At 43.1% G+C, this 26,669-nt stretch overlaps 1 protein-coding gene across 1 annotated transcript in view; it reads right to left on the bottom strand.

Annotated features, from left to right (window-relative positions):
* eys (eyes shut homolog) overlaps positions 1 to 26,669 on the bottom strand; it is a 251,241-nt gene that overhangs the window by 144,332 nt on the left and 80,240 nt on the right. Inside the window, exon 11 of the mRNA XM_034185116.1 lies at positions 8,322 to 8,472. Within this exon, the coding sequence (XP_034041007.1) occupies positions 8,322 to 8,472 (151 nt within the window). The remainder of the gene's footprint in view (positions 1 to 8,321; positions 8,473 to 26,669) is intronic.

Consider the following 26,669-nt stretch of genomic DNA (forward strand, 5'->3'; position numbering starts at 1 on the left):
GCATTTAACACCCCGTTGGGCCATTTTGAGTACCTGGTCATGCCGTTCGGTCTCACTAACGCTCCTGCGACCTTCCAAGCGTTGGTAAACGATGTCCTGCGGGACTTCCTGCACCGGTTCGTCTTCGTGTATCTGGACGATATACTCATCTTTTCCCCGGATCCTGAGACTCATGTCCGGCATGTCCGTCAGGTTCTGCAGCGGTTGTTGGAGAACCGCCTGTTTGTGAAGGGCGAGAAGTGTGAGTTCCACCGCACTTCTTTGTCCTTCCTGGGGTTTATAATCGCCTCTAACTCCGTCGCCCCGGATCCGGCCAAGGTTGCGGCGGTGAGAGATTGGCCCCAACCTACAAGCCGTACGAAGCTGCAACAGTTCCTCGGTTTTGCTAATTTCTACAGGAGGTTCATCAAGGGCTATAGTCAGGTAGTTAGCCCCCTGACAGCCCTGACCTCTCCAAAAGTTCCCTTCACCTGGTCGGATCGGTGCGAGGCCGCGTTCAAGGAGTTGAAACGGCGCTTCTCATCTGCACCAGTTCTGGTGCAGCCCGATCCTAGCCGCCAGTTAGTGGTTGAAGTGGATGCCTCGGACTCAGGGATAGGAGCGGTGCTCTCCCAGAGCGGGAAGACCGATAAGGTCCTTCACCCGTGTGCCTATTTTTCTCGCAGGTTGACCCCCGCTGAACGGAACTATGACGTCGGCAATCGGGAACTCCTTGCTGTGAAAGAGGCCCTCGAAGAGTGGAGACATCTGTTGGAGGGAACAGCCGTGCCATTCACGGTTTTCACTGACCATCGGAACCTGGAGTATATCAGGACCGCCAAGCGGCTGAACCCCAGGCAAGCCCGCTGGTCACTGTTCTTTGGCCGTTTTGACTTCCGGATTACCTACCGTCCCGGGACCAAGAATCAGAGATCGGATGCATTGTCCCGGGTGCACGAAGATGAGGTCAAAACGGAACCGTCGGATCCCCCGGATCCCATCATCCCGGAGTCCGCTATCGTGGCCGCCCTCACCTGGGACGTGGAGAAGACCGTCCGGGAGGCCCTGACCCGTGTCCCGGACCCCGGAAACGGACCAAAAAACAGACTATACGTCCCACCAGAGGCTAGGGCTGCAGTCCTGGACTTCTGTCACGGTTCTAAGCTCTCCTGTCACCCAGGGGTGCGAAGGACCGTGGCAGTCGTCCGGCAACGCTTCTGGTGGGCATCCCTGGAGGCCGACGTCCGGGACTACGTCCAGGCCTGTACCACCTGCGCCAGGGGCAAGGCCGACCACAGGAAGACCTCAGGGCAGCTACAGTCACTGCCCGTGCCTCATCGCCCCTGGTCCCACATCGGCCTGGACTTCGTCACAGGTCTCCCGCCGTCCCAGGGAAACACCGTCATCTTCACGATAGTGGACCGTTTCTCCAAGGCGGCCCACTTCGTGGCCCTCCCGAAGCTCCCTACGGCCTAGGAGACAGCGGACCTCCTGGTCCACCACGTCGTCCGTCTGCATGGCATACCATCAGACATCGTCTCCGATCACGGTCCCCAGTTCACCTCACACGTCTGGAGGAGCTTCTGCCGGGAACTGGGGGCCACGGTCAGCCTCTCGTCTGGGTACCACCCCCAGACCAACGGGCAGGCAGAGCGGGCGAATCAAGAACTGGAGCAGACACTTCGCTGTGTGACAGCCGCGCACCCGACGGCCTGGAGTACCCACCTGGCCTGGATCGAGTACGCCCACAACAGCCAAGTGTCATTAGCCACCGGCCTCTCCCCGTTTGAGGTGTGCTTGGGGTATCAGCCCCCCTTGTTTCCGGTGGTTGAGGGAGAGGTCGGTGTGCCCTCGGTCCAGGCCCACCTACGGAAGTGCCGTCGGGTGTGGCGTGCCGCCCGCTCTGCCTTGTTGCAGGCCCGGACGAGGGCGAAGAAACATGCAGACCGGCGGCGAGCCCCGGCCCCCAAGTATCGTCCTGGGCAGGAGGTCTGGTTGTCCACCAAGGACATTCCTCTACAGGTCGACTCACCAAAACTCCAGGAACGGTACATCGGACCATATAAGATCCTCAAGGTCGTCAACCCCGCCGCAGTGAGGCTCCAGCTTCCGGCCTCACTGCGGATACATCCAGTTTTTCATGTTTCCCGGATTAAGCCCCTTCACACCTCACCCCTCTGCACCCCGGGTCCGGCGCCGCCTCCTGCCCGGATCATTGATGGAGCGCCGGCTTGGACTGTCCGCCGGCTCCTTGATGTCCGTCGGATGGGCCGGGGTTTTCAGTATCTGGTGGACTGGGAGGGGTACGGACCCGAGGAGCGCTCCTGGGTGAAGAAGGGTTTCATCCTGGACCCGGCCCTCCTGGCCGACTTCTACCGTTGCCATCCGGACAAGCCCGGTCGTGCACCAGGAGGCGCCCGTTGAGGGGGGGGTCCTGTTGTGTGGGCCGCTGAAGAGGAGGTACTGCTGGCCCACCACCACCAGAGGGCGCCCTGCCTGGAGTGCGGGCTCCAGGCACCAGAGGGCGCTGCCGCATCATGGGAGTAGCCTGGGTGACAGCTGTCACCCATCACCAGACACAGCTGTTCCACTCAGCACAGAGGTATATCAGGAGGACGGCGTCTCCACCTCAGTGCCGAGATATCGCCTAAGACTAAGGTAGTATTCTCTGCATTTATATATTGCATAACCAGCTAAACCTGTTAAACCTTTTCAGGACTGGTGACTACAGATAGCTTCATTGTTTGGATAAGTACTCACCTTCCTGCTGTTCTTTGACAAGAGGTGGAGGCGGCTTCTCCCCTCTCCGTTACTGGGTGCGGTCATCCACGCCTGTGTGTTGTTGCTCTCTCCTGCCAGCAGTACCGGATCCGACGAGTGGAGGCAGTGGCCACCTGGGAATTCGGGACTTGGCGGTTCCAGTATTTCCAGGGTTCGGTGGCAGAGGAGATCTGGGTGGTTCCGGTTCGACTGAGACGGACGTCTCCTACCTTCGAGCCTGCCCACACGACACCAGCGGATTCGACCCCAAATTGTGTTTGTTATATTAATTGTGCTTGTTTCACAGAAGTAAATCTTGTTATTTACCTTCTCCATTGTCCGTTCATTGCGCCCCCTGTTGTGGGTCCGTGTTCCTACACTTTCACAACAGAACAGTAGTAGCCAGTAAGCCAGTAGTGAGCAGTATTGCTGGTATTTATATTTTGCAAAGTGTCTCTTACTTCTACTTCTGATACTCTGTCTGCTGTTGTCCAATGCTGCTGAAACCTTAATTTCTCTGAGGGTGTCATCCCAAGGGATTAATACAGTTCTGTCTAATCTAAATTTGACCACACAAAACATGAAATATCTTGGTTTCATATGGTTTGCAATGAAATATGATTTGAAAGAAATCACAGAGGGCTGGAGCCTATCCCAGCAGTCATAAGGCATGAGGCAGGGTATATCTTCGACAGGACGCCAGTTTGTCGCAGGGTCGAGACAGACAAACACATTCACACCTGCACACACACCTATGAACAATTTAAAGTCCCGCGACCCGGTCCCGGATAAGCGGCTGAAGATGACTGAGTGAGAGTGTAAGAATCACTGCTGATACAGATATAAAATCCAACATTAATGTTTTTTTGCCATAAGTCAGGTACAAATGCAAAGTTTTGCTTGAATTCCCTTAATGACCACATTTTTGCTTGACACTTAAAAATAGATGCCTTTGTAACACGTTCTTATTCCCAATTCATCACATTTTAATGGTTAGTGCCCCTGTCCATCACAATGTAATGAGTTAGGGACCCCACTATGTCATTTCACGACAGTTTGATGTTTCTCTCTGACAGCACACCAAACTATATGCTTCAGTTCAGCATCCTCTATGTTTTTAGGTTATAGTTAAGATGATGGTTAGGGTTCGGGGTTTCCTCCTACGTCATACAGTAGAACCAGACTCATCACAGCTTGACTTTGGGTCAAAATAACACATGTGCATAAAATGTGATGACTTAGGTGTTATGCAACCTTTTTTAACCATGATTCAGAACATGTGACAAATCCTGGGACATTTAGAATGCATAAGACATTCCAGTCATTTTAGATTCTTTCAGCGTCTTAAAGCTTTCACAGTATTTTCCAAAATGGTCGTTTTCTTGAGCCCCAATATGAAAGTTTAATGACATAAAATTGCTCAATCAATGCATCTGTAAGTACTGTGCAATGTTTCAGAGAAGCACCAGATAGTTTTGGGGAAATATTTTAGGCTTGTTTGTGTCCATTTATTGTGAATATCATATATGGTGTTATTCAACACTAATTATTTTGTAGATCACAGACACAGTTGTGCTCGGTAGCTTACATACACTTATCATAGGCATGAATGTCATGGAAATTTTTGAGGTTTTAATGATGTCTTTAAACTCTTCATTTGCCAGGGTGGAATGATTGTACAGCATACATCATTCATGACTTAAAAAAAATGAGAACTGAGTGCACAATTCTACACCAACTGATACTCTACCAGTCCAAAATTTTGACTGGTACTGTGCGCGCGCGTGTGTGTGTGTGTGTGTGTGTGTGTGTGTATATATATATATATATATCTATATATATATATATAGATATATATATTCACCGGCCTCGGACGATGTTCATTCAGTTGTTTAATTTTGTAGAAAAAAAGCAGATCACAGACATGACACAAAACTAAAGTCATTTCAAATGGCAACTTTCTGGCTTTAAGAAACACTATAAGAAATCAAGAAAAAAAGATTGTGGCAGTCAGTAACGGTTACTTTTTAGACCAAGCAGAGGAAAAAAATATGGAATCACTCAATTCTGAGGAAACAATTATGGAATCACCCTGTAAATTTTCATCCCCAAAACTAACACCTGCATCATATCAGATCTGCTCATTAGTCTGCATCTAAAAAGGAGTGAACACACCTTGGAGAGCTATTGCACCAAGTGGACTGACATGAATCATGGCTCCAACACGAGAGATGTCAATTGAAACAAAGGAGAGGATTATCAAACTCTTAAAAGAGAGTAAATCATCATGCAATGTTACAAAAGATGTTGGTTGTTCACAGTCAGCTGTGTCTAAACTCTGGACCAAATACAAACAACATGGGAAGGTTGTTAAAGGCAAACATACTGGTAGACCAAGGAAGACAAAGCGTCAAGACAGAAAACTTAAAGCAATATGTCTCAAAAATCGAAAAATGTACAACAAAACAAATGAGGAACGAATGGGAGGAAACTGGAGTCAACGTCTGTGACTGAACTGTAAGAAACCGCCTAAAGGAAATGGAATTTACATACAGAAAAGCTAAACGAAAGGCATCATTAACACCTAAACAGAAAAAAAAAACAAGGTTACAATGGGCTAAGGAAAAGCAATTGTGGACTGTGGATGACTGGATGAAAGTCATATTCAGTGATGAATCTCGAATCTGCATTGGGCAAGGTGATGATGCTGGAACTTTTGTTTGGTGCCTTTCCAATGAGATTTATAAAGATGACTGCCTGAAGAGAACATGTAAATTTCCACAGTCATTGATGATATGGGGCTGCATGTCAGGTAAAGGCACTGGGGAGATGGCTGTCATTACATCATCAATAAATGCACAAGTTTATGTTGATATTTTGGACAATTGAAAGGATGTTTGGGGATGATGAAATCATTTTTCAAGATGATAATGCATCTTGCCATAGAGCAAAAACTGCAAAAACATTCCTTGCAAAAAGACACATAGGGTCAATGTCATGGCATAGGGTCAATGTCAATGAGCAGATCTGATTTGATGCAGGTGTTAATTTGGGGGATGAAAATTTACAGGGTGATTCCATAATTTTTCCTCAGAATTGAGTGATTCCATATTTTTTTCCTCTGCTTGGTCTAAAAAAGTAACCGTTACTGACTGCCACAATCTTTTTTCTTGATTTCTTATAGTGTTTCTTAAAGCCAGAAAGTTGCCATTTGAAATGACTTTAGTTTTGTGTCATGTCTGTGATCTGCTTTTTTTCTACAAAATTAAACAACTGAATGAACATCCTCTGAGGCCGGTGATTCCATAATTTTTGCCAGGGGTTGTATATATATATATATATATATATATATATATACGAGGTCTGTCCAAAAAGTATCAGACCTTTTTATTTTTTTCAAAAACCATATGGATTTGAATCATGTGTGCTTGCATGAGCCAACCTTGAACCTTCATGCGCATGCGTGATTTTTTTCACGCCCGTCGGTTGCATCATTCGCCTGTGAGCAGGCTTTGTGTGAGCACTGGTCCTCCCCTCTCGTTGGATTTTCATTGCGAGGTGGAAGGATTTGGAGCTTTGCTGCATCAAATTTTTCTAGAAACTGTGAGAGACAGCCAGGTGGAAACCATTCGGAAGATTCAGGCGGCTTTCGGTGACGATCCTATGGGCATCACACAGATTAAGGAGCGTTACAACCGGTTTAAAGACGGCGCACAATGGCGGAGGGTGCGCCGCGCTCCGATCGGCCATCGACATGCTGAAACGACCAGATCATTTACAAAGTGAACGCTGTGTTGATCCGAGACGTCGTCTGACTACCAGAGAAATTGCAGAAGAGGTGGACATCAGCACTTTTTCGGCACATTCCATTGTTACAGTAGATTTTGTAATGAAAGACGTGCGGAAGTCTCACAGGACATGTTGTGACATGTCCAGCTCTTACACAATTCCTCGGATACTCACTCGACTGAAAAGCCACCGAAAGCTGTTTGAATTTTCCGAATGGTTTCCACCTGGCTGTTTCTCACAGTTTCTGGAAAAATTTGATTCAGCGCTGCTCCAATCGTTCAGACATTTTCCTCGAAATGAAAATCCAACGAGGGGGGAGGACCAGTGCTCACTCATAGCCTGCTCACAGGCGAATGACGCAACCGACAGGCGTGAAAAACTCACACATGCACACGAAGGTTCAAGGTTGGCTCATGCAAGCACACATGATTCAAATCCATAAAGTTTTTGAAAAAAATAAAAAGGTCTGATACTTTTTGGACAGACCTCGTATATATATATATATATATATATATATATATATATATATATATATATATATATATATATATATATATATATATATACACAAAAAATTTTTGCCGGTTTCCTTGCTTGTCTTTTGTTTGTTAGGAGTACTGTGTGATATGAGATTATTTTTATAATATTGTAGTTTCTGTTCATCAAGGCGGTTAATTGTCATTTGATGCTTTATTTGCTTGTTTACATTCAGGTCAGCAGAATTTTTCAAAGTTCATGAATGAAGTTCGATGAGATTCTGGGGTGCCACCAGGGATTTTGGGCCCCAGGAAAAGAAATCTTACTGGGCCACCACCCTATATTATTTTGTCAGTATTATAATTGTATTAGGGGCTTCTCTGGGCTACTGTCAATCATGGACCCCTAGAATCCTTCTCCTTATTTGCGGCCCCCGATGACATTTATTGGAGAGGTTGTCCTTGGGTCAAAGAAAAAGTCATTAAATTGAGATGTGGATCTTATTTTTAGCATTTCATATGGATTCCTTTCATCCTACCTTAGATTTCTTGTCATGATTACTTTTGATACTAATTAGGTTTTCTGTTCTCATACAGGTCCAGTGAAAGAAGTAGATATGAAGGGCTCATTCTCAGCTTATGAAAACACATCAACTCCTTGTTGCAGGTAATTATACACTAAGGAAGCGATGGTTATGAATGATATATTCCATTCATGCTCATAAACACTCCTAAATCCTACATACTGTGGCTTTAAGATTATGTTGTCTGAAATATTGAAAAGGTAAAATGCAAATTTGCACCTTCACACTAGCCACAGCATCAAGAAAACCCCTGCCTTTTTCTAAACACAGCTTACAACATTTAGTTTCAAACAGCTTATGCGATAAAGGGATGCTGTGAAGTGGTGCTCCAGCCTATAACTCCATAAAAGTGTATCATTCTTTGGACAGAAGGAAGGTAAAATCATGAGGTGTTCCAGACTGAAGATGAATCAGCTTTTAATTTAGTGAGGGTGAAAGCCAACAAAACAAAGCAAATCCTGCTGCCACAGTTGCCTGACTAAAACAAAATACACATTAACTGCATTTAATGTGAACACAGCTGAAACCTTTCTTGATTTAACTGCCCTCTGCAGCTTATTGTGTTTGGAGGACTAAGACTACAATTGCTTTTGGTAACTTGCAGTTATTTATAAAATCAGTTACTGCTCAATACAACACTGTAATACTCGTTAAAAAAACGTATTATTTCCAGACCTATAATAAGAGATTCAGCTGTCTGATAGGGGGGAAAAATAAGAGATGTGTATCATACCTGACTGTGATTGACATCCATCTGTTATTGTTGATGTTCTGGCCTGATGCTGTATTCAACACATGACTGCCGCTGCAACCCAGTGTAGCAGCAGGACTTCCATCCTGAAGGAACACATGAAGGAACTGATCCCCAGAGTTCTCTGCCTGTGCTGAGAAGGTAATGGAATATCTTTAGTGAGGTGTCTCCATCTCAGGAGTGACCAATAAAACACACCGTGTATTTGTGATGTTAGTATGGGCCTCCAAAACTGTAAGGAGTATGTGGACTGTTAGACACCGAAAACTGCAATAAAACTTTTATTCTATATAAACAAAAACTAAATGTTTGACAGATGATTAAAACAAAGCAGTTTGGAAAAAAGTATGATGGGTAAGCACATTTGGTCAAGATAGTAAATTGATATGCAGAATACGATTACATTTGTAACTTTTCTGTGCATATGTATAACATCCAGCAGTCAGAATGATATGTGACACCAAACCTGAGTGTGTGACAGGCCAAAATAAGGAAGTCAGAAACAGATAAACCTTGAGAATTTGAGATATAATCAAGGATTCAAATCACAATTTTTTTTACATGAGATTTTCCCAGAATTATTCCGGTTTTGGGTCCCACCTTAAGATGATAATTCCACAAACTGCAAAAATCATTCCCCAAACGACATATCAATGTGTTGCATGTCAGGCTTTGTGACATGACGTATTGTTTTAAAGTGATTTCCCCCATTGTGGGAACAATAAAGTTTATCTTATTTTATTGTAAATGTCTTTTGATATAGCCTATATTTACCTCCGCCAACAAAGTTGGGTTATGTTATGCAAAACCCTAATTCTAATGCAAAATATACACCAAATGGAAGAGAAAAGGAATACAGGTGCAACACAGATGTGTACACAATAAATTACATTTATTCAAAGGTGCATAACAAAAGTAGGGACTGACATTTCAAACATCAGTCCCTACTTTTGTTATGCACCTACTTTTGCTATGCACCTTTGAATAAATGTAATTTATTGCACAAACAACTGTGCTGCACTGGCATTCCATTTCTCTTCAAGTTTTGTCCTGGTCTGGTTGCACCGGATTATTGTGACTGGCAGAAGCATGGAGAATTTTTCTATTTGGATACACCAAATGCAGTGGTGGGCACAGTTCAGCTATTCCAAAAGCAGATAATTATCAAAGCTAATGTTTTTGTTATCAGATTAGCTTTTCAGATAAGTTTTAAAACCATCATTGGAACAATTATCTTCCGATAAATTTAGTTCTGATAACTTTCAGTCCGATAACATTTTTTTTTTTCCTGGGAAAGTGAGCAAAGTTTAATGGTCAAAAACATTTGAAAACCCTAAAATCAAACATTTTAGTCCATCTGTTGTGTGTTTGTAGCAGACAGGCTGCCTGTCGGTTGCTGATGATGTCATCATTAAGCCCAAACGTGATTGGCCAGTCGACGCAGGGAGCATTGTGGGTAGTGTAGTTCAGGTTCACTTTGGACGTTACAGTGAGTCGTCCACTCAACAGAAAAACAAAACAGACTAATTTTCACATTATTTTATTTTATATCTTTGTGGCTATAATTCAATCGCTAAGACTCGGTGGGGGAGAGGCACTTTCATGGCGCACCTGTGTGTACAGAGGGAGTGACTTTTCTTCACATTTAGACACTGTTTTGGATAAAAAAAAGGACGCTTTATGTGGATTATTTATTCAGATGAATCCCACTGAAACTAACAGGTAAGAATTTATATTTACTATGTGTATTTTACTCTGCCAATCAATGCATCAATGGATGTATTTCGGTTGTTTAAGCCGCAGGGTTCAAAGCATGCGAACAAAGCGGACGCTTTTAGCTCGTAAATGACAGTGTATGTAATACCGAGATAAACTGCGACTTCTAATACTGTGTTTTACTACTTTTGAAAGATGATGACAGTGTTTGGGGTTTTATTTTTTATTTATTCATTTTTCGTGTGTTCTTTGTGTTTGTGAGCCTTGAATTTACCCAGCAGCCCCTGCCGCTTAAAGTGAAACTGGTTTATCAGAAGCCGACAGTGTAATCTGATATGGCCACATCCAAATCAATACTAGTATATTAGTATATGATAAGATGATATCTAGACATAGAATGACAGCAATACCTTACTGTGGAAATTAGAAAACTATCTGTCATATCAACTTCTAAGAGTTATCGGTTATCTATAATAAAGATACATTTTTTAGCAGCTTATCGGTTTTTGGTCATAAAAGATAACTTTTCAGTTATCTGATTAATGGTTATCGAAGCTAACCTTTGGGTTAGCTGTGCCCGACACTGACCAATTTCAATATTAATCCCTTAACGCCCGAATTTATATAGCTGTATATAAAAAAATGTTTTGTGTGTGTTTTTGCCTTTAAGTAAATGGTAAATAATGTTGAGATTATTCATTTTACTTTTGCACAAAAACTACATAGTAATATTGGGTATTCTGGTAATGACTTTATGTTATAATGTTATCGTAAAAATGATGGTATGTTGCAAATTTGCGACAACGGGCATACAGGTTAATTTGGTAAGTTGCATATTTTAGTCAGAGATTGTAGCATACGAGGTCTATTAGATAAGAAACCGACACTTTTATTTATTTTTTTACTATATGTATTTGAATGACGTGCGATTACACCAATCATGCTTGAACCCTCGTGCGCATGCGTGAGTTATTTCACGCGTCGGTGACGTCATTTCCCTGTGGGCAGGCCTTGAGTGAGATGTGGTCCCGCCCTCTCGGCTGAATTCCTTTGTTTCACACACTGCTGGAGACGGCGCGCGTTGCTTTATCAAAATTTTTCTGGACTTGTGAGGAATATCCGAGTGGACACTATTCGAGAAATTCAGCTGGTTTTCGGTGAAAAGTTTAACGGCTGATGAGAGATTATGGGGTGTTTCTGTCACTGTAAGTACTTCGCACGGAGCGGGATATCACGCAGCGCTTCCAGGCGCCGCCGTCGGCCTGTTTCGACCTGAAAACATCCTAATTTAAGGCTTAATTCACCCAGGACGTCGTGAGAGAACAGAGAAGATTCAGAAGAGGCCGGCATGAGGACTTTATGTGGACATTCCACTGTTTAAGGACATTTTGTAATGAAAGACGTGCGCACAAATTCGCCGAGTTGTTTCCGTGACGACTCGGCAAATCTGTGTGCGCCGCGACAGGAAAAACACCTCCGTGTTGAAAACCATTTGTAAAATTCAGGCGGCTTTTGATGCCTTTCAACAAGTGAGTAACTGAGAAATTGTTTAACAGCTTGGGCATGTTCTAACTTGCCTGTTAAGGTTTCCAACGGAGGTGTTTTTCCTGTTGCGACCCCCCCGCGGTCGGGTCCGGACCGACATGCGACTCTGCCCGCTTCTTCTGAAAGTTCTCTGTTCTCTGACAACTTCCTGGGTCAACAGAGCCTGAAATGTGGAAGTTTTCAACTTGAAACGGCGAGACACTGCCGCCTCGAAGCGCAGATCACTGTCAGGCACCGTGGGCCGTCCTTAAAGCGATACTTACAGACCAAAATCTCTCATCAGCCGTTAAAAGTTTTTACCGAAAACCAGCTGAATTTATCGAATGGTGTCCATTCAGTTGTGCCTTACAGTTTTGAAAAAATTTTGATCAAACAAAGCAGCAGTCTCTGAGCCATTCCTAAACAATGAAAAAATCGACGACAGGGTGGGCGACTCCTCACTCAAAGACTGCCCACAGGCGAATGACGTAACCGACAGGCATGAAAAAACTCTCGCATGCCCACGAGTGTTCAAGCATGTCTGATGTAATCACACGTGATTCAAATCCATATGGTTTTTGAAAAAAATAATAAGGTCGGATACTTTTCTAATAGACCTCGTATATGCGACGATGGGCGTTAACGGGTTAAATTCAAATTTCCACAAAATTCACAATCCCGATCAGATCCGGATGAAACTTTGTCAGGTTATAGTGAATGCCAGTCTGCATCTCACTTTCAAATATAAGAGTGATTGGCGCACATTTGTTTAAAATATACAGTAAACCTTGCCTAAACTGTCATGGTATAAACCGGATATTCACACTCAATGGACAAAAGCAACACTTTCAATGTTTTTTTATGGTTTTCCATGTTATAAACACTGTATATACCGGATTTTGTATAACAGACTTTCATTCACATTGGACAAAACGTCCCGTCCCTTCACAATGCATTTCCATTAAAAATCCCTTGCTTGTACCGGACAGATCAGTCTGGGCGTGTCCAGTGACAACAGAGGTACGAAATAAAGCTCAGCACTGACATTAGCCAATTCGAGGAAAGTGGGTACTACATTTCCTTAATTAAAAGCTCAGGCCTTGAATCTCTTTTGCTGCAAGGCAAGTGCTCTAAATACTTGTGTCACTGTGCTGCACTGGATCATCACAAATTCTTCCAAAAAGAAGGAACTTTGCACTGAACACTTGGACCTCATGTCTGGATGGAAATGCTTCAAGTTGAAGTATTAAGTAGAAGAATAAAAATGAACATGCTGCTTTTACATAGCAAAGTTATATCAGAATTTCGGTCATCTGCAGTGGCAGAAAGTATGAGGTCTATTAGAAAAGTATCCGACCTTATTATTTTTTTCAAAAACCATATGGATTTGCATCATGTGTGATTACATCAGACATGCTTGAACCCTCGTGGGCATGCAAGAGTTTTTTCACGCCTGTCGGTTACGTCATTCGCCTGTGGGCAGTCTTTGAGTGAGGAGTCGCCCACCCTCTCGTCGATTTTTTCATTGTTTAGGAATGGCTCAGAGACTGTTGCTTTGTTTGATCAAAATTTTTTCAAAACTGTAAGGCACAACTGAGTGGACACCATTCGATAAATTCAGCTGGTTTTCGGTAAACATTTTAACGGCTGATGAGAGATTTTGGTCTGGTAGTGTCGCCGTAAGGACGGCCCACGGCGCCTGACGGCAATCTGCGCTTCGAGGTGGCAGCGTCTCGCCGTTTCAAGTTGAAAACTTCCACATTTCAGGCACTGTTGACCCAGTAAGTCGTCAGAGAACAGAGAACTTTCAGAAGAAGTCGGCATGAGGAGTTTATTCGGACATTCCATTGTTAACGGACATTTTGTAATGAAAGAACGTGCGGGCAGAGTCGCATGTCGGGCCGGACCCGACCGCGGGGGGTCGGGAACAGGAAAAACACCTTCGTTGGAAACCTTAAGGGACAAGTTGGAACATGCCCAAGCTGTTAAACAATTTCTCAGTTACTCACTTGGTGAAAGCCTTCAAAAGCCGCCTGAATTTTACAAATGGTTTTCAACACGGAGGTGTTTTTCCTGTCGCGGCGCACACAGATTTGCTGAGTCGTCACGGAAACAACTCGGCGAATTTGCGCGCACGTCTTTCATTACAAAATGTCCTTAAACAGTGGAATGTCCGCATAAAGTCCTCATGCCGGCCTCTTCTGAATCTTCTCTGTTCTCTCATGACGTCCTGGGTGAATTAAGCCTTAAATTAGGATGTTTTCAGGTCGAAACAGGCCGACGACGGCGCCTGGAAGTGCTGCATGACATCCCACTCCGTGGGAAGTCCTTACACCGACAGAAACACCCCATAATTTCTTATCAGCCATTAAACTTTTCACCGAAAACCAGCTTAATTTCTCGAATAGTGTCCACTCGGATATTCCTCACAGGTCCAGAAAAAATTTTGATAAAGCAACGCGCGCCGTCTCAAGCAGCGTGTGAAACAAAAGAATTCAGCCGAGAGGGCGGGACCACATCTCACTCATGGCCTGCCCACAGGGAAATGACGTCACCGACACGCGTGAAAAAACTCACGCATGCGCACATTCAAGCATGATTGGTGTAATCGCACGTCATTCAAATCCATATAGTTAAAAAAAAAATAAAAGGGTCGGTTTATTATCTAATAGACCTCGTAGATGATAATGAATGATGGCAGACAGTAAATTTATGGTGTTAATTACACAGAGAATATTGGCAATTAACTGAATGATGCAACAATATTTGTCTGTTTTTGAAGGGAACTGAAGTAATTTCTGATCAGATCCTGAGGTCCACTAATGTTGGCCCATTGATATCCCTGGATAACATGGCATGAAGTTGATCACAGTTAACAGTTCAGTATCTTGTACAAGGACACAGACAGGTAATTCAACCAAGAATCAAATCCAGGTCTACATATTGGCAGTCCAACTCCTTCTTTAGGGCCCCTTCACACATAGTGCGAAGTTTGGACGAAGTGCGCACTTAGTGCACATGACGCAGGAATCGTGTGCAAACCGTGTGAAATTGTCCCTGCCTGAAATGCCTTGTACACCTGTTGCTACAACAATTTGCACACACCAGCGGCTGAAAGACAGAGTGTGCACTGTGCAAACCCATCGCACCCTCTCGTGGCAGGTGTCAGCCAAACTACAGGTGACACGCACGAACATCTAAGACCGCTCGCATGGCACTTAGAAAATGTGTGGCCAGTCGCACTCTTGGCACAATAACAGACTGCAGAGTGTCTACACTTGTACTCGCTGTAAAATTCATCAAAGTTTCCCATGACTGTGGAGTTGCCGAGATGTGGTGTGCCATTGGCTCCCCCCACAACGCGTGTGTGTGTCGTGCACTTCATCGTTCCCCCCTACAACAAGTGCATGTGTGTGGTTTGTGCACCCTCCCGCAGGCTAAGCACATCTCATCTGATCAGAGAGTGACACTTTGGTCTGTGCTCTGAACGGACGGTGGCATGGCACTTGTTGACATGGCGGGTCCTGGACATCACAGCTGCAGAACACGCGCACAATCAGATTTTAAGGTTCTGCGACTAGTCTATAAAATTTTTCAAGGACTGGCACCTCCCTACCTATCTCTTATCATGCCCCTGTTTTGTGGAATGATCTCAATAAAACAGTCAAATTCTGTGGAAAGTCCAGACTTAAGATGCACTCATTTTCTCTTTCGTATGGCTACCATACTGGCATAGTATAGTTCTACGCTTTTTACTCTTTTAATTCATTTTAATAGGAAATGGAGCGCGCCGTGGGCTCAACTTTACCTAAATTCTGGGTCTTTTAGTGAAGCTTAGGGCTAGTGAGTAGTGACCACCTTAGTATTTCCTGTTTTTCTTGTTGTTTAATGCTGACAAATTATATTGTATTTCTTGTCTTTCTGATGCCCGATTCAGTTTTTTGCTCTCTGTTTAAGGTGCAGCTCCATCCAGAGATGGGTGTGGTATTTGTAATGGAGACCCTCCTGCCCTGTGCACCAACAGCATTTCCTGTATATTTGTTTCGTGAATTGTTCTGTAATTTATGTCTGTAGCATGGCCCAAGCAGAGGGTCACCCCTTTGAGTCTGGTCTGCTTGAGCTTTCTTCCTCAGAGGGAGTTTTTCCTTACCACTGGTGCTCTGGGGGTTAATATGGTTAGACCTTACTTGTGTGAAGCGCCTTGAGGCAAATCTGTTGTGATTTGGGGCTATATAAATGAAAATAATTGAAATTGGAATTTAAAAACCATATTTTGACGGACACGCATGTGTGCGCTTGCTGTACTCACATCAAAAACATAAAAACATATCGCTTGCGACGGACTGACAGGACAGTGAGCTGCGCATCGCAAGACCATATGACAGGCCAACAGTACGACAAATACGCCACTTTCAGTCACATATCAGCAGAAATACACCATAGCAAACACTGCTTGGTCAGTTATCACAGTGCTTTTCTTCTTTTTTTTAGAAAATATGTTTGTCTGCTTGTTGATTAGAGCATTTCATGCTCCTGTTATGAGACAGTCATTGTGGCGCAATGGAAATGAGTTGCTGTCTGGTAATCAGGTGGCGTGGCTTCAAATCTTGTGAGTGGTGTTTTTGTTTTTTGTTTTTAAACCAGGGTTATTTAACCGTGGGGTTTTGTATTGCATCCCCCTTTATGTATTATTTATATCAACCCAGTGATATTCACTAATCATACAGCTGGTTTTTATTTCATTTTCTTCCAAATCAGCAGCATGATGTGGTGCAGTTCATCCCATGGAACACAATCCGAGCAGCTGCAGCAGCGTGAGCTGGTGTTCCTGGTCAACAGGAACACAAACACAACCTTCGCACTGGCGTCGGGCACACCAGCCCGTTGGCATGGTGTTTTATGCGATAATTTCTAACTGTTTTGCACTCTTTCACCGTTTTCATCCAAACACCATCCAAACTTCACACTATGTGTGAAGGGGCCATTACTGAGGTACCTGGCCAGCACGGACAGTGGTGTACAATGCAATGTTATACGAGTTTTAAAAGAGGAATTCGGCATCTAACAGTTGTGATGGCACACATGGGTTAATTTCTGTCTTTGATGTTTTACAAATCATTTTTACAAACAAGTGCCTTTGCATTAAAATAATTACTGTTTTATTATGATTAAATTTGCAAAAATCTAAAAAAAAAAACCCAACTTTTTTCATATTGTCATTATGGGGTATTGTGGTGATGACCAAGTGGTCAATGTGCTTGGTTTCAAGGCAGAAGGTTCCCGGTTCAAATCCCACCCCTGCCACATTTCTCCGTGTAATGTGGTGTTGCATCATGAAGGGCGTCCGGTGTAAAACATTTGCCAATTCAACATGCAGATCCACCTCGGATCTGCTGTAGTGACCCCGGCTGAAAAACAAGGGAGCGGCCAAAGGAATTTGCCTTATGGGGTATTGTGTGTAGAAATTTGAGGGGAAAAATTTATGTCATCCATTTTGGAATAAGGCTGTAACATAAGAAAATGTGGAAAAACATGAAGTGCTGTGAATACTTTCCAGATGCACTGTATAATCCCTTTGGCATGGCCTGGGTCTTCCCCAGGGACTCTTGCAAATTGAGCATGCTTGGAAGATCTCCCTGAGATGAGCCTGAATCACTTCAACTAACTCCTTTTGATGCAAAGGAGCAGTGGCTCTACTCTGAGTCCCTGCGGGATATTCAAGCTTCTCACCCTGTACCTGATTATAAGCCATAATACACTATGGGAGAACCTCATTTGCATTGCTCACATCTGCCACCTTCTTTCGACCACTACCCAAAGCTCAGGTCCATAGGTGAGGATAGGAGTGTAAATTTACTAAACTGAGAGTCTCACATTCTGGCTCAGCACTTTCTTCACCACAGTGGTCCGGTACAGTCTCCACAAGACCTTAGATGCAGTACTGATTCATCTATCTATCCCACCTTCCATTTTACCCTCACTTGAGAACAAGATCGTGAGATATATGAAGTCTGAGTGAACAATACGCATGACTCCAACAGAGGACCATGCTGTCAGATTTAGAGTTGCTGATTTTTATTGCAGTCACTTCACACTCTGCCTCAAACCTGCCAAGGTCATCGGAGGTCATTCTTGTGAAGCCAGCAGAACCACATCATCCACAAAAAACAGATTTCTGAGGTGACCAAATTGGACATCCTCAAATTCTCGACCGCACATCCAAGAAGGACACATCTAGGCTGGACAACATGCTGCTGGCCCAAATGGTTGAGCATATTCCCGAGCCCCCTCTAATGTCCAATCAAGGGTATTGTGAATTGGTGTCGTTGTCGGTACCTACCAAAAGTGGTAAAAGAAGGAAAAATTGTGAACTGGAAACAGGGTCTTTGGGGCCCAAGACTCATTAATAAGTGTGGGTAGTAATGACTGGCTCATGTAGTCTGATCCAGTAGAAAGATCTGCTGCCAATGTCTGTGCCAGATACCACAGCACACCTTCAAAGGTCTAGTGTTGCCAGTGGTGCAATACAACAGGATGTCTTTGGTGTAAGGTTTAATTGTGTGAACTGAACAGAATTAGATGGTCCATTCTGAATACCCTGGTGAATCAAATTTGACTTGTGACTGGGTATGATTATGCTAAAATATGCAATGCATAAATTCTAACCTACAGTAGTGTTCAGAATAATAGTAGTGCTATGTGACTAAAAAGATTAATCCAGGTTTTGAGTATATTTCTTATTGTTACATGGGAAACAAGGTACCAGTAGATTCAGTAGATTCTCACAAATCCAACAAGACCAAGCATTCATGATATGCACACTCTTAAGGCTATGAAATTGGGCTATTAGTAAAAAAAAAGAAGTAGAAAAGGGGGTGTTCGCAATAATAGTAGTGTGGCATTCAGTCAGTGAGTTCTTCAATTTTGTGGAACAAACAGGTGTGAATGAGGTGTCCCCTATTTAAGGATGAAGCCAGCACCTGTTGAACATGCTTTTCTCTTTGAAAGCCTGAGGAAAATGGGACGTTCAAGACATTGTTCAGAAGAACAGCGTAGTTTGATTAAAAAGTTGATTGGAGAGGGGAAAACGTATACGCAGGTGCAAAAACTTATAGGCTGTTCATCTACAATGATCTTCAATGCTTTAAAATGGACAAAAAAAAAAAAAAAACAGAGACGCGTGGAAGAAAACAGAAAACAACCATCAAAATGGATAGAAGAATAACCAGAATGGCAAAGGCTCACCCATTGATCAGCTCCAGGATGATCAAAGACAGTCTGAAGTTACCTGTAAGTGCTGTGACCGTTAGAAGATGCCCGTGTGAAGCTAATTTATTTGCAAGAATCCCCCGCAACGTCCCTCTGTTAAATAAAAGACATGTGCAGAAGAAGTTACAATTTGCCAAAGAACACATCAACTGGCCTAAAGAGAAATGGAGGAATATTTTGTGGACAAATGAGAGTAAAATTGTTCTTTTTGGGTCCAAGGGCCAGAGACAGTTTGTGAGACGACCCCCAAAGTCTGAATTCAAGACACAGTTCACAGTGAAGACAGTGAAGCATGATGGTGCAAGCATCATGATATGGGCATATTTCTCCTACTATGGTGTTGGGCCTATATATCGCATACCAGGTATCATGGATCAGTATGGATATGTCAAAATACTTGAAGAGGTCTTGTTGCCTTTTGCTGAAGAGGACATGCCCTTGAAATGAGTGTTTCAACAAGACAATGACCCCAAGCACACTAGTAAACCAGCAAAATCTTGTTTCCAAACCAACAAAATTAAAGCCTCGCAGATGTAAAGAAATCATGAAAAACTGTGGTTATACAACTAAATACTAGTTTAGTGATTCACAGGATTGCTAAAAAAGCAGTTTGAGCATAATAGTTTTGAGTTTGTTGCGTCAACAGCAGATGCTACTATTATTGTGAACGCCCCCTTTTCTCCTTTTTTTCTAATAGCCCAATTTCATAGCCTTAAGAGTGTGCATATCGTGAGTGCTTGGTCTTGATTGGTTTGTGAGAATCTACTGAATCTACTGGTACCTTGTTTAACATGTAACAATAAGAAATATACTCAAAACCTAGATTAAACTTTTTAGTCACATAGCACTACTATTACTCTGAATACTACTGTATAATCTTATGGATGTATCAAGTTCTACCTAATACAACTGCAGGTCAAAGAATACATAAAGATGCAACAAACAAACTGCACAGAATTAGAACTACAACAAGTCATTCTAATCTTATCTGTTGCTGCATGGGACTAGAAAGAGTCTCTGAGAAAATATATTGTTCTTGTTGAAAATGGACGCTGGGAATTATTACCTTGGCAAAGTTGTCAGCTAAAGCAGTATGCTACGTGATGCTGCAATGGGAGCGACTGCTGGGTTCGCACAGTTACCTGCCAGTGAGACAGTGCAGGCAGGGAACAACAGACAGCAGCAGCTGCATTAATCCTCCCACACAGATTAGTAGGGACCAGGAGAGGGAAGCAGAGGGAGTACAAACCGCACTTTCACCTCTGTCTGAAAATATATTGTGTACTGCAGACAGAGGGCAACCTGCAGAACACTACTCTCTGAAGAAGAGAGACCAAAAGTCTACTATTCTTGAGCCATCAAAATTTCGTTGGAGGGCAGAGGCAAGTACAGGAATTTTACCACTTCAAAAATAACAGTTGCAGAACTTTTATCCTGCTGGAAAAAATTTTCAAAAAGGCCTATTTTAAATGCATTCTAGAACCATTAATCCAGAGGGTGCTGCTGAGCAGAACTGACACAAACCAGGATGTCCTGCAGGATCTCAATGGCAATTAAATTGCCAAGTGGCATGAGAAATTGAACAAGGCATAGTTAACTGGGTTTGAGGTTGAACAAGTATGTGTGAGCTGTTCTGACACTGTTGTACCGTTTATGGCTATTTTCCTGTATTGATGGTGTGGTTGGAAAAATCGGTCACCACAGGACAATAGTACAAAGGCAAACTCGTTTCACAGCTATGTGGCAAGGGATATGTAAATGCTGGGATGCTGATGTTTGTGCATCACAGTTTAACATGCTGCGTACTCTCAGTCTGTTTTCTGAAGCCAGACTGGAAGACTTGTATATCATAAGACTGTGTCCAAAGTTACATGTAACCATAATAGACCAAAACAGTGGGTTACTGCTGTAAGATGGGGCACAGGAAAAAATGTGTCAGATAATCCATTGTGTACTTATTCTTGTTCTGCAAGAGGGTGGGAGTATATATGTACAACTAGAAGCATTACATATTGGGGAAACACCCCTTCTTTAAAGTGAATTTTAATGTAACATTTCACCAATTCATAACTTTTCTATGTCTGCAGTTCTAATATATTTAAAGAGGCCAACCCTTGATATGAAAATAATCAGATAAAGATTTTATAGATTTTATTTTCCAGCCAAATTCACTGCAATAGCGTTTACTACAGGATGAATACACATGGGTCACTTGAAAAAGACATGATAAATCTTAAGGAGTTACTGTAATAACAAAGTCAACAACAACTTATAATACAACTGGCATAAACCTAGTGCCAAATCAACATGCAGATCCATCTTGGATCTGTTGTGGTCACCCTGAGGGAAAAGGAGGGAGATTTTTATATTACTGATGCTAATAAAATTGAATTCATTACTAAGTAATTCTCCAAGAATTGTTCAGAAATTATGGTAATGAAAATTCTGTTTTAGTGTCGCTACATTTCAGTGTTGCATTCAAATGTTTACAAAACATTTAGTAAAGAGATAGGTATGCCTGTGGTTCTCAGTGATTGATTGGTGTGCACCCCAAGAATCAAGAAACATTTCTTTTGATATTTAGAAGGGTTACAAAAAAACAAACAAACTCCATGTGTCCCACAGGGACCAATTTTTGTCTCCCTACTGTTTGTTTTAGGCATGTTGCCACTCATCCATATAAGCCAGAGGAACATGTGCTTTAAGTGTTCCTGTGATCATGTTAGTGGCTGACAATATCCAATAATACACTGTTAAAAACATATACCCCACAATTTCCTACAAGACAAAGTCAAAGTGTCTTTATTTGTCTCCCTAAGGAGAAATTTGCTTTGGACAGGGTCTGCTACACAACAACACATCCAGTTCATAGCACCTATACATTAAAAACAACAACATAGTAAGTCAAAGGATAAAATATAAATACACAACATTATTAACATCTTTGTGCAAATTCCGCAATACATACCCTTATGCTATCTTCCCTGAACTATCTGCTGATTTATGAGCTTCACTGATAATGGAATAAATGCATGTTTATATTGATTATATTTACAAAGAGGAACCCTGTACCTCCTTCCTGAGTTAAGTAAAGTATATTCAGAGTGCAGTGCATGAGACGCATCTGTTAAAATATTGTCAGCACATCTGAGAACTGCCTGTTCAAACAACTCTTGGGGAGTTACAGGTACCACCATACCCATGATTTTGCCAGCTATCTTAATCAGATTTAATATTTGAGTTTTGATTTAACCGTTAAATTACAAAACCAGCTAGTAATACCGTAACACGGACTGAATCATTGCTCTGTAGAAAATCAGCATAATATTCCTACATACACCAAACAGTCGGAGTCAACGAAGAAAGTGCATGCGCTGGTGGATTCGGGCACAAACGCTTGACACTTGCATGTGCCAGCATAAGTTGTAAACCCCCAAATATTTATATGAATCCACCTGCTCAGTGTTACGTCCATGTATGGTGACCACACTACGGTCTCCAACAGCCCTGGGGTCCACCAACATCTCCGCTGTTTTATTAGTATTAATCTGCAATTGATGGACATCACACCAGTTCACAAACCTGTCCACTCCAGATTTGTGACAACTTGAATTAGTACTAGTGTTTAGCAGACTGAGTATTACAGTGTCATCTGAAAATTTAACAACATACTGGTTTGGCTGATAGCTGATGCAGTCATTGGTATACGAGGTCTCTTAGATAATAAACCGACCCTTTTATTTATTTTTTTAACTATATGGATTTGAATGACATGCGATTACACCAATCATGCTTGAACCCTCGTGCGCATGCGTGAGTTTTTTCACGCGTGTCGGTGATGTCATTTCCCTGTGGGCAGGCCTTGAGTGAGATGTGGTCCCGCCCTCTCGGCTGAATTCCTTTGTTTCACACGCTGCTCGAGACGGCGCGCGTTGCTTTATCAAAAATTTTTCTGGACCTGTGAGGAATATCCGAGTGGACACTATTCGAGAAATTAAGCTGGTTTTCTGTGAAAAGTTTAACGGCTGATGAGAGATTATGGGGTGTTTCTGTCACTGTAAGGACTTCCCACGGAGCGGGACGTCCTGCAGCGCTTCCAGGCGCTGTCGTTGGCCTGTTTTGAGCTGAAAACATCCTAATTTAAGGCTTAATTCACCCAGGACATCGTGAGAGAACAGAGAAGATTCAGAAGAGGCCGGCATGAGGAATTTATGCGGACATTCCACTGTTTAAGGACATTTTTTTAATGAAAGACGTACGCGCAAATTCGCCGAGTCGTTTCCGTGACGACTCAGCAAATCTGTGTGCGCCGCGACAGGAAAAACACCTCCGTGTTGAAAACCATTTGTAGAATTCAGGCGGCTTTTAATGGCTTTCAACAAGTGAGTAACTGAGAAATTGTTTAACAGCTTGGGCATGTTCCAACTTGCCCGTTAAGATTTCCAACGGAGGTGTTTTTCCTGCCGCGACCCCCCGCGGTCGGGTCCAGCCCGACATGCGACTCTGCCCGCACGTTCTTTCATTACAAAATGACCGTTAACAATGGAATGTCCGAATAAACTCCTCATGCCGACTTCTTCTGAAAGTTCTCTGTTCTCTGACGACTTACTGCGTCAACAGAGCCTGAAATGTGGAAGTTTTCAACTTGAAACGGCGAGATGCTGCCGCCTCGAAGCGCAGATCGCCGTCAGGCGCCGTGGACCGTCCTTAAAGCGACACTACCAGACCAAAATCTCTCATCAGCCGTTAAAATTTTTACCGAAAACCAGCTGAATTTATTGAATGGTGTCCACTCAGTTGTGCCTTACAGTTTTGAAAAAAATTTTATCAAACAAAGCAACAGTCTCTGAGCCATTCCTAAACAATGAAAAAAATCGACGAGCGGGTGGACGACTCCTCACTCAAAGACTGCCCACAGGCGAATGACGTAACCGACAGGCATGAAAAAACTCTCACATGCCCACGAGGGTTCAAGCATGTCTGATGTAATCACACGTGATTCAAATCCATATGGTTTTTGAAAAAAATAATAAGGTCGGATACTTTTCTAATAGACCTCGTACAGTGTAAATAAAAAAGATGAACTAACAGCCCTGAGGGGCACCAGTGCTACTTAATGCAATATCAGAGCAGACAGAATTGACCTTCACCTGTTGTGACCTGTTTGTTAAAAAAGAATGATACCACTTAATTAAAAAAGGGTTCACATTCAGCCGAATCATTTTTTGAAGAAGGATATGTGACCGGATACAGTTAAAAGCAGAACTAAAATCAATCAACACTAATTTGGCATATGCAGAGGAATTCTCAAGATGCTTTAAAACCAAGTTCATTATAGTTAAAATGGCATCACTCGTACTCCGCTTCCTTTTGTACGCAAACTGATACTGATCCAAGTGTGGCTCCACCTCTACAGTAAGCTCCTGAATTAACAGTTTCTCCAGTGCTTTCATTACATTACAGGTTAGGGCCACTGGCCGAAAATCATTGTTGACTTGGGGGTGTGATTTCTTGGGGACTGGAATAATAACTGATCTCTTCCAAAGCTCAGGTACCGAATAAGTATCAATAGAGAGCTGGAAGAGTTGATGCCAAGCTGGAGTGAGCTCCTCTGCAAATGTTTTTAAAAGAAAAGCAGACATATTGTCTGGCCCTGTCGCTTTATTAGTATTCACTGATTTAAAAACTTGAGTAACTGATTGTGGGTCAATAAAAATTCTGTCCTCACGCAAATTACACCTAATCTCTTTTAAAATTTCCTTGCACTCGTCCTGATTATCACTCTCAAAATGCAAATAAAAATCATTTAGCTCATTGGTTTTTACAAATTCATTGTCAATTACAGGTTTCCTTTTTGTGTCCATGTTTGTCATGCCCCGAATAGAATCCCACAGTCTCTTATTGTTTGCTCTGGAAAGGTCCCGTTCTGTGCGCTCCTTATGCTGCAGGTGAGCATCTCTCATCTTCTGGTTCAGGTCTTTTTGTGCGACCCTGACCCCTGCAAAGTCCATTGATTTAAAAGCTGCTTTCTTCCTATTAATACATTCCCGTATTTCCTGTGTGACATACAATTTATTATTTGGGTATTTCTTCATAATCTTTTGGGGAATGATTGAGTCAACACAGAAAGAGATGTAACCAGTAACTGCCTCTGTGGTATTGTTGATATCCGCGTTTTGGAAAAAAATGTCCCAATCGGTACACAAGAAACATCCTTTCAGCTCCTCTATCTTGTCAGCAGACCACAGTTTGACAGAGTGGACCTCAGGTTTACTAGATTTAAACGCTGATCGATAGGTGGGGAGAAGCTAGACTACATTATGGTCCGAAATGCCAAGGGAGGGTCTGACTCTGGCTGTGTAGGCATCTCTTATGTTCCCATAGCACTTATCCAGAGTCTTACTGTCCTGGTGCTACACTGAACATATTGATAGAAGCCAGGCAGGGATTTATTTAAACTATAGTGATTTAGATCACCAAGAACAATCATGGCAGCATCCGGTTTATTTTGAAGATGAGAATGGACACAATCTGAAATCTGACTAGCTGCTCTGGTGGCATTTCCACTTGGTGGAATATAAACTACACACACAAATATATTTATGAATTCTCGAGGAAGGTAATAAGGTCATAAGGTTACACACAGGAGCTCACGATCAGAGTTACATACCCTGTCTCTGACAGCAAAGTTTGTACACCACCTGTCTTTAACGTACAAACAACAAACAACAAAGCACAATAGCAAAGAACTTCTGACTTAATGCTACGTTTACACATAACGACGACAAGTCATGAATGCCACGAAGTACACATTCTTGGCCGCTGATCACGAATGTGATGATTTGGGGCAGAGGCGTCAGGTGTCCTCAGGAACTGCTGCAACCTGTTACCACACATTACATGCTGCCGGAGAATTATCAGGAACCATTACGCACGGTCAAGAATAGTGTTCCGCGTTGTTACGCGCTATCGCGTGCTATTGCGCATAACAGACCATCGTTAAGTTCTGTCACGTTGTGAACAAGGTGAATTGTCTCCACACACACATCCATATTCATCCAACCGAATTCAGATTGCTCCAGTTTTTCAGAAGAACTTTGTGTCTGCATGCGTAGTTGGGCTCTGTGCCATGGAGTGGCGCAGAGAGGAGGAGGAGGAGGACAGCGCCAGATGTATGGCTTCATGCGGCTCTCGTCTCGCCCATTTTCCCAAACATCAGGCGCATGCAGCAGGTGGAACACCTGCAGGAGCGCGCTGAAGAGCACTGAAATTTGACTTTTAGCCGACTTGGTGTCAGCAATCAAACTGAATGCGGTACAGCAGGGTTTAATTGTGTGCGCGCTTCTTCTTCCGCCGGACTGGAGAAGGTGCAGAGATGTCTGGCTGTACGTGAGTCTCCTCTCGCTCCTCTGGTTCCTCTGGCTCAGACTCGTTCACCCGCTCATTGGTTACTGAGGAGCTTCAGCAGGAACTGTGGACCGACATTTGGAGCCAAGTTTAATTGTGCGCACGTGACAGAAAACGGATCCGCCGTGGCGCGCAGTGAAATGTGACGCCGCGTTACAAGTCGTGTCAAAACTTGACAGTTTCCGTGTCACTTCGTAATAACGCGTGACAGTTTGGGCTCCAAGAGCCATCACAGGAACCACTACGAACGTTGTCACGTTCTATTAAGGATCACTACTCATCAAGATGGATCAATACGCTCAGTTGCGACCTCCACGGCGTGAGACGAAATGAGGGTGGTGTGTGACATTCGTGGAAGATTTTTTGACAGGCAAAAACATGCTCCACGAATATCAAGAGTATCACGCACCAACA

This window comes from Thalassophryne amazonica, chromosome 13 (assembly GCF_902500255.1).
Source record: "Thalassophryne amazonica chromosome 13, fThaAma1.1, whole genome shotgun sequence".
In the NCBI taxonomy this organism is placed as follows: domain Eukaryota; kingdom Metazoa; phylum Chordata; class Actinopteri; order Batrachoidiformes; family Batrachoididae; genus Thalassophryne; species Thalassophryne amazonica.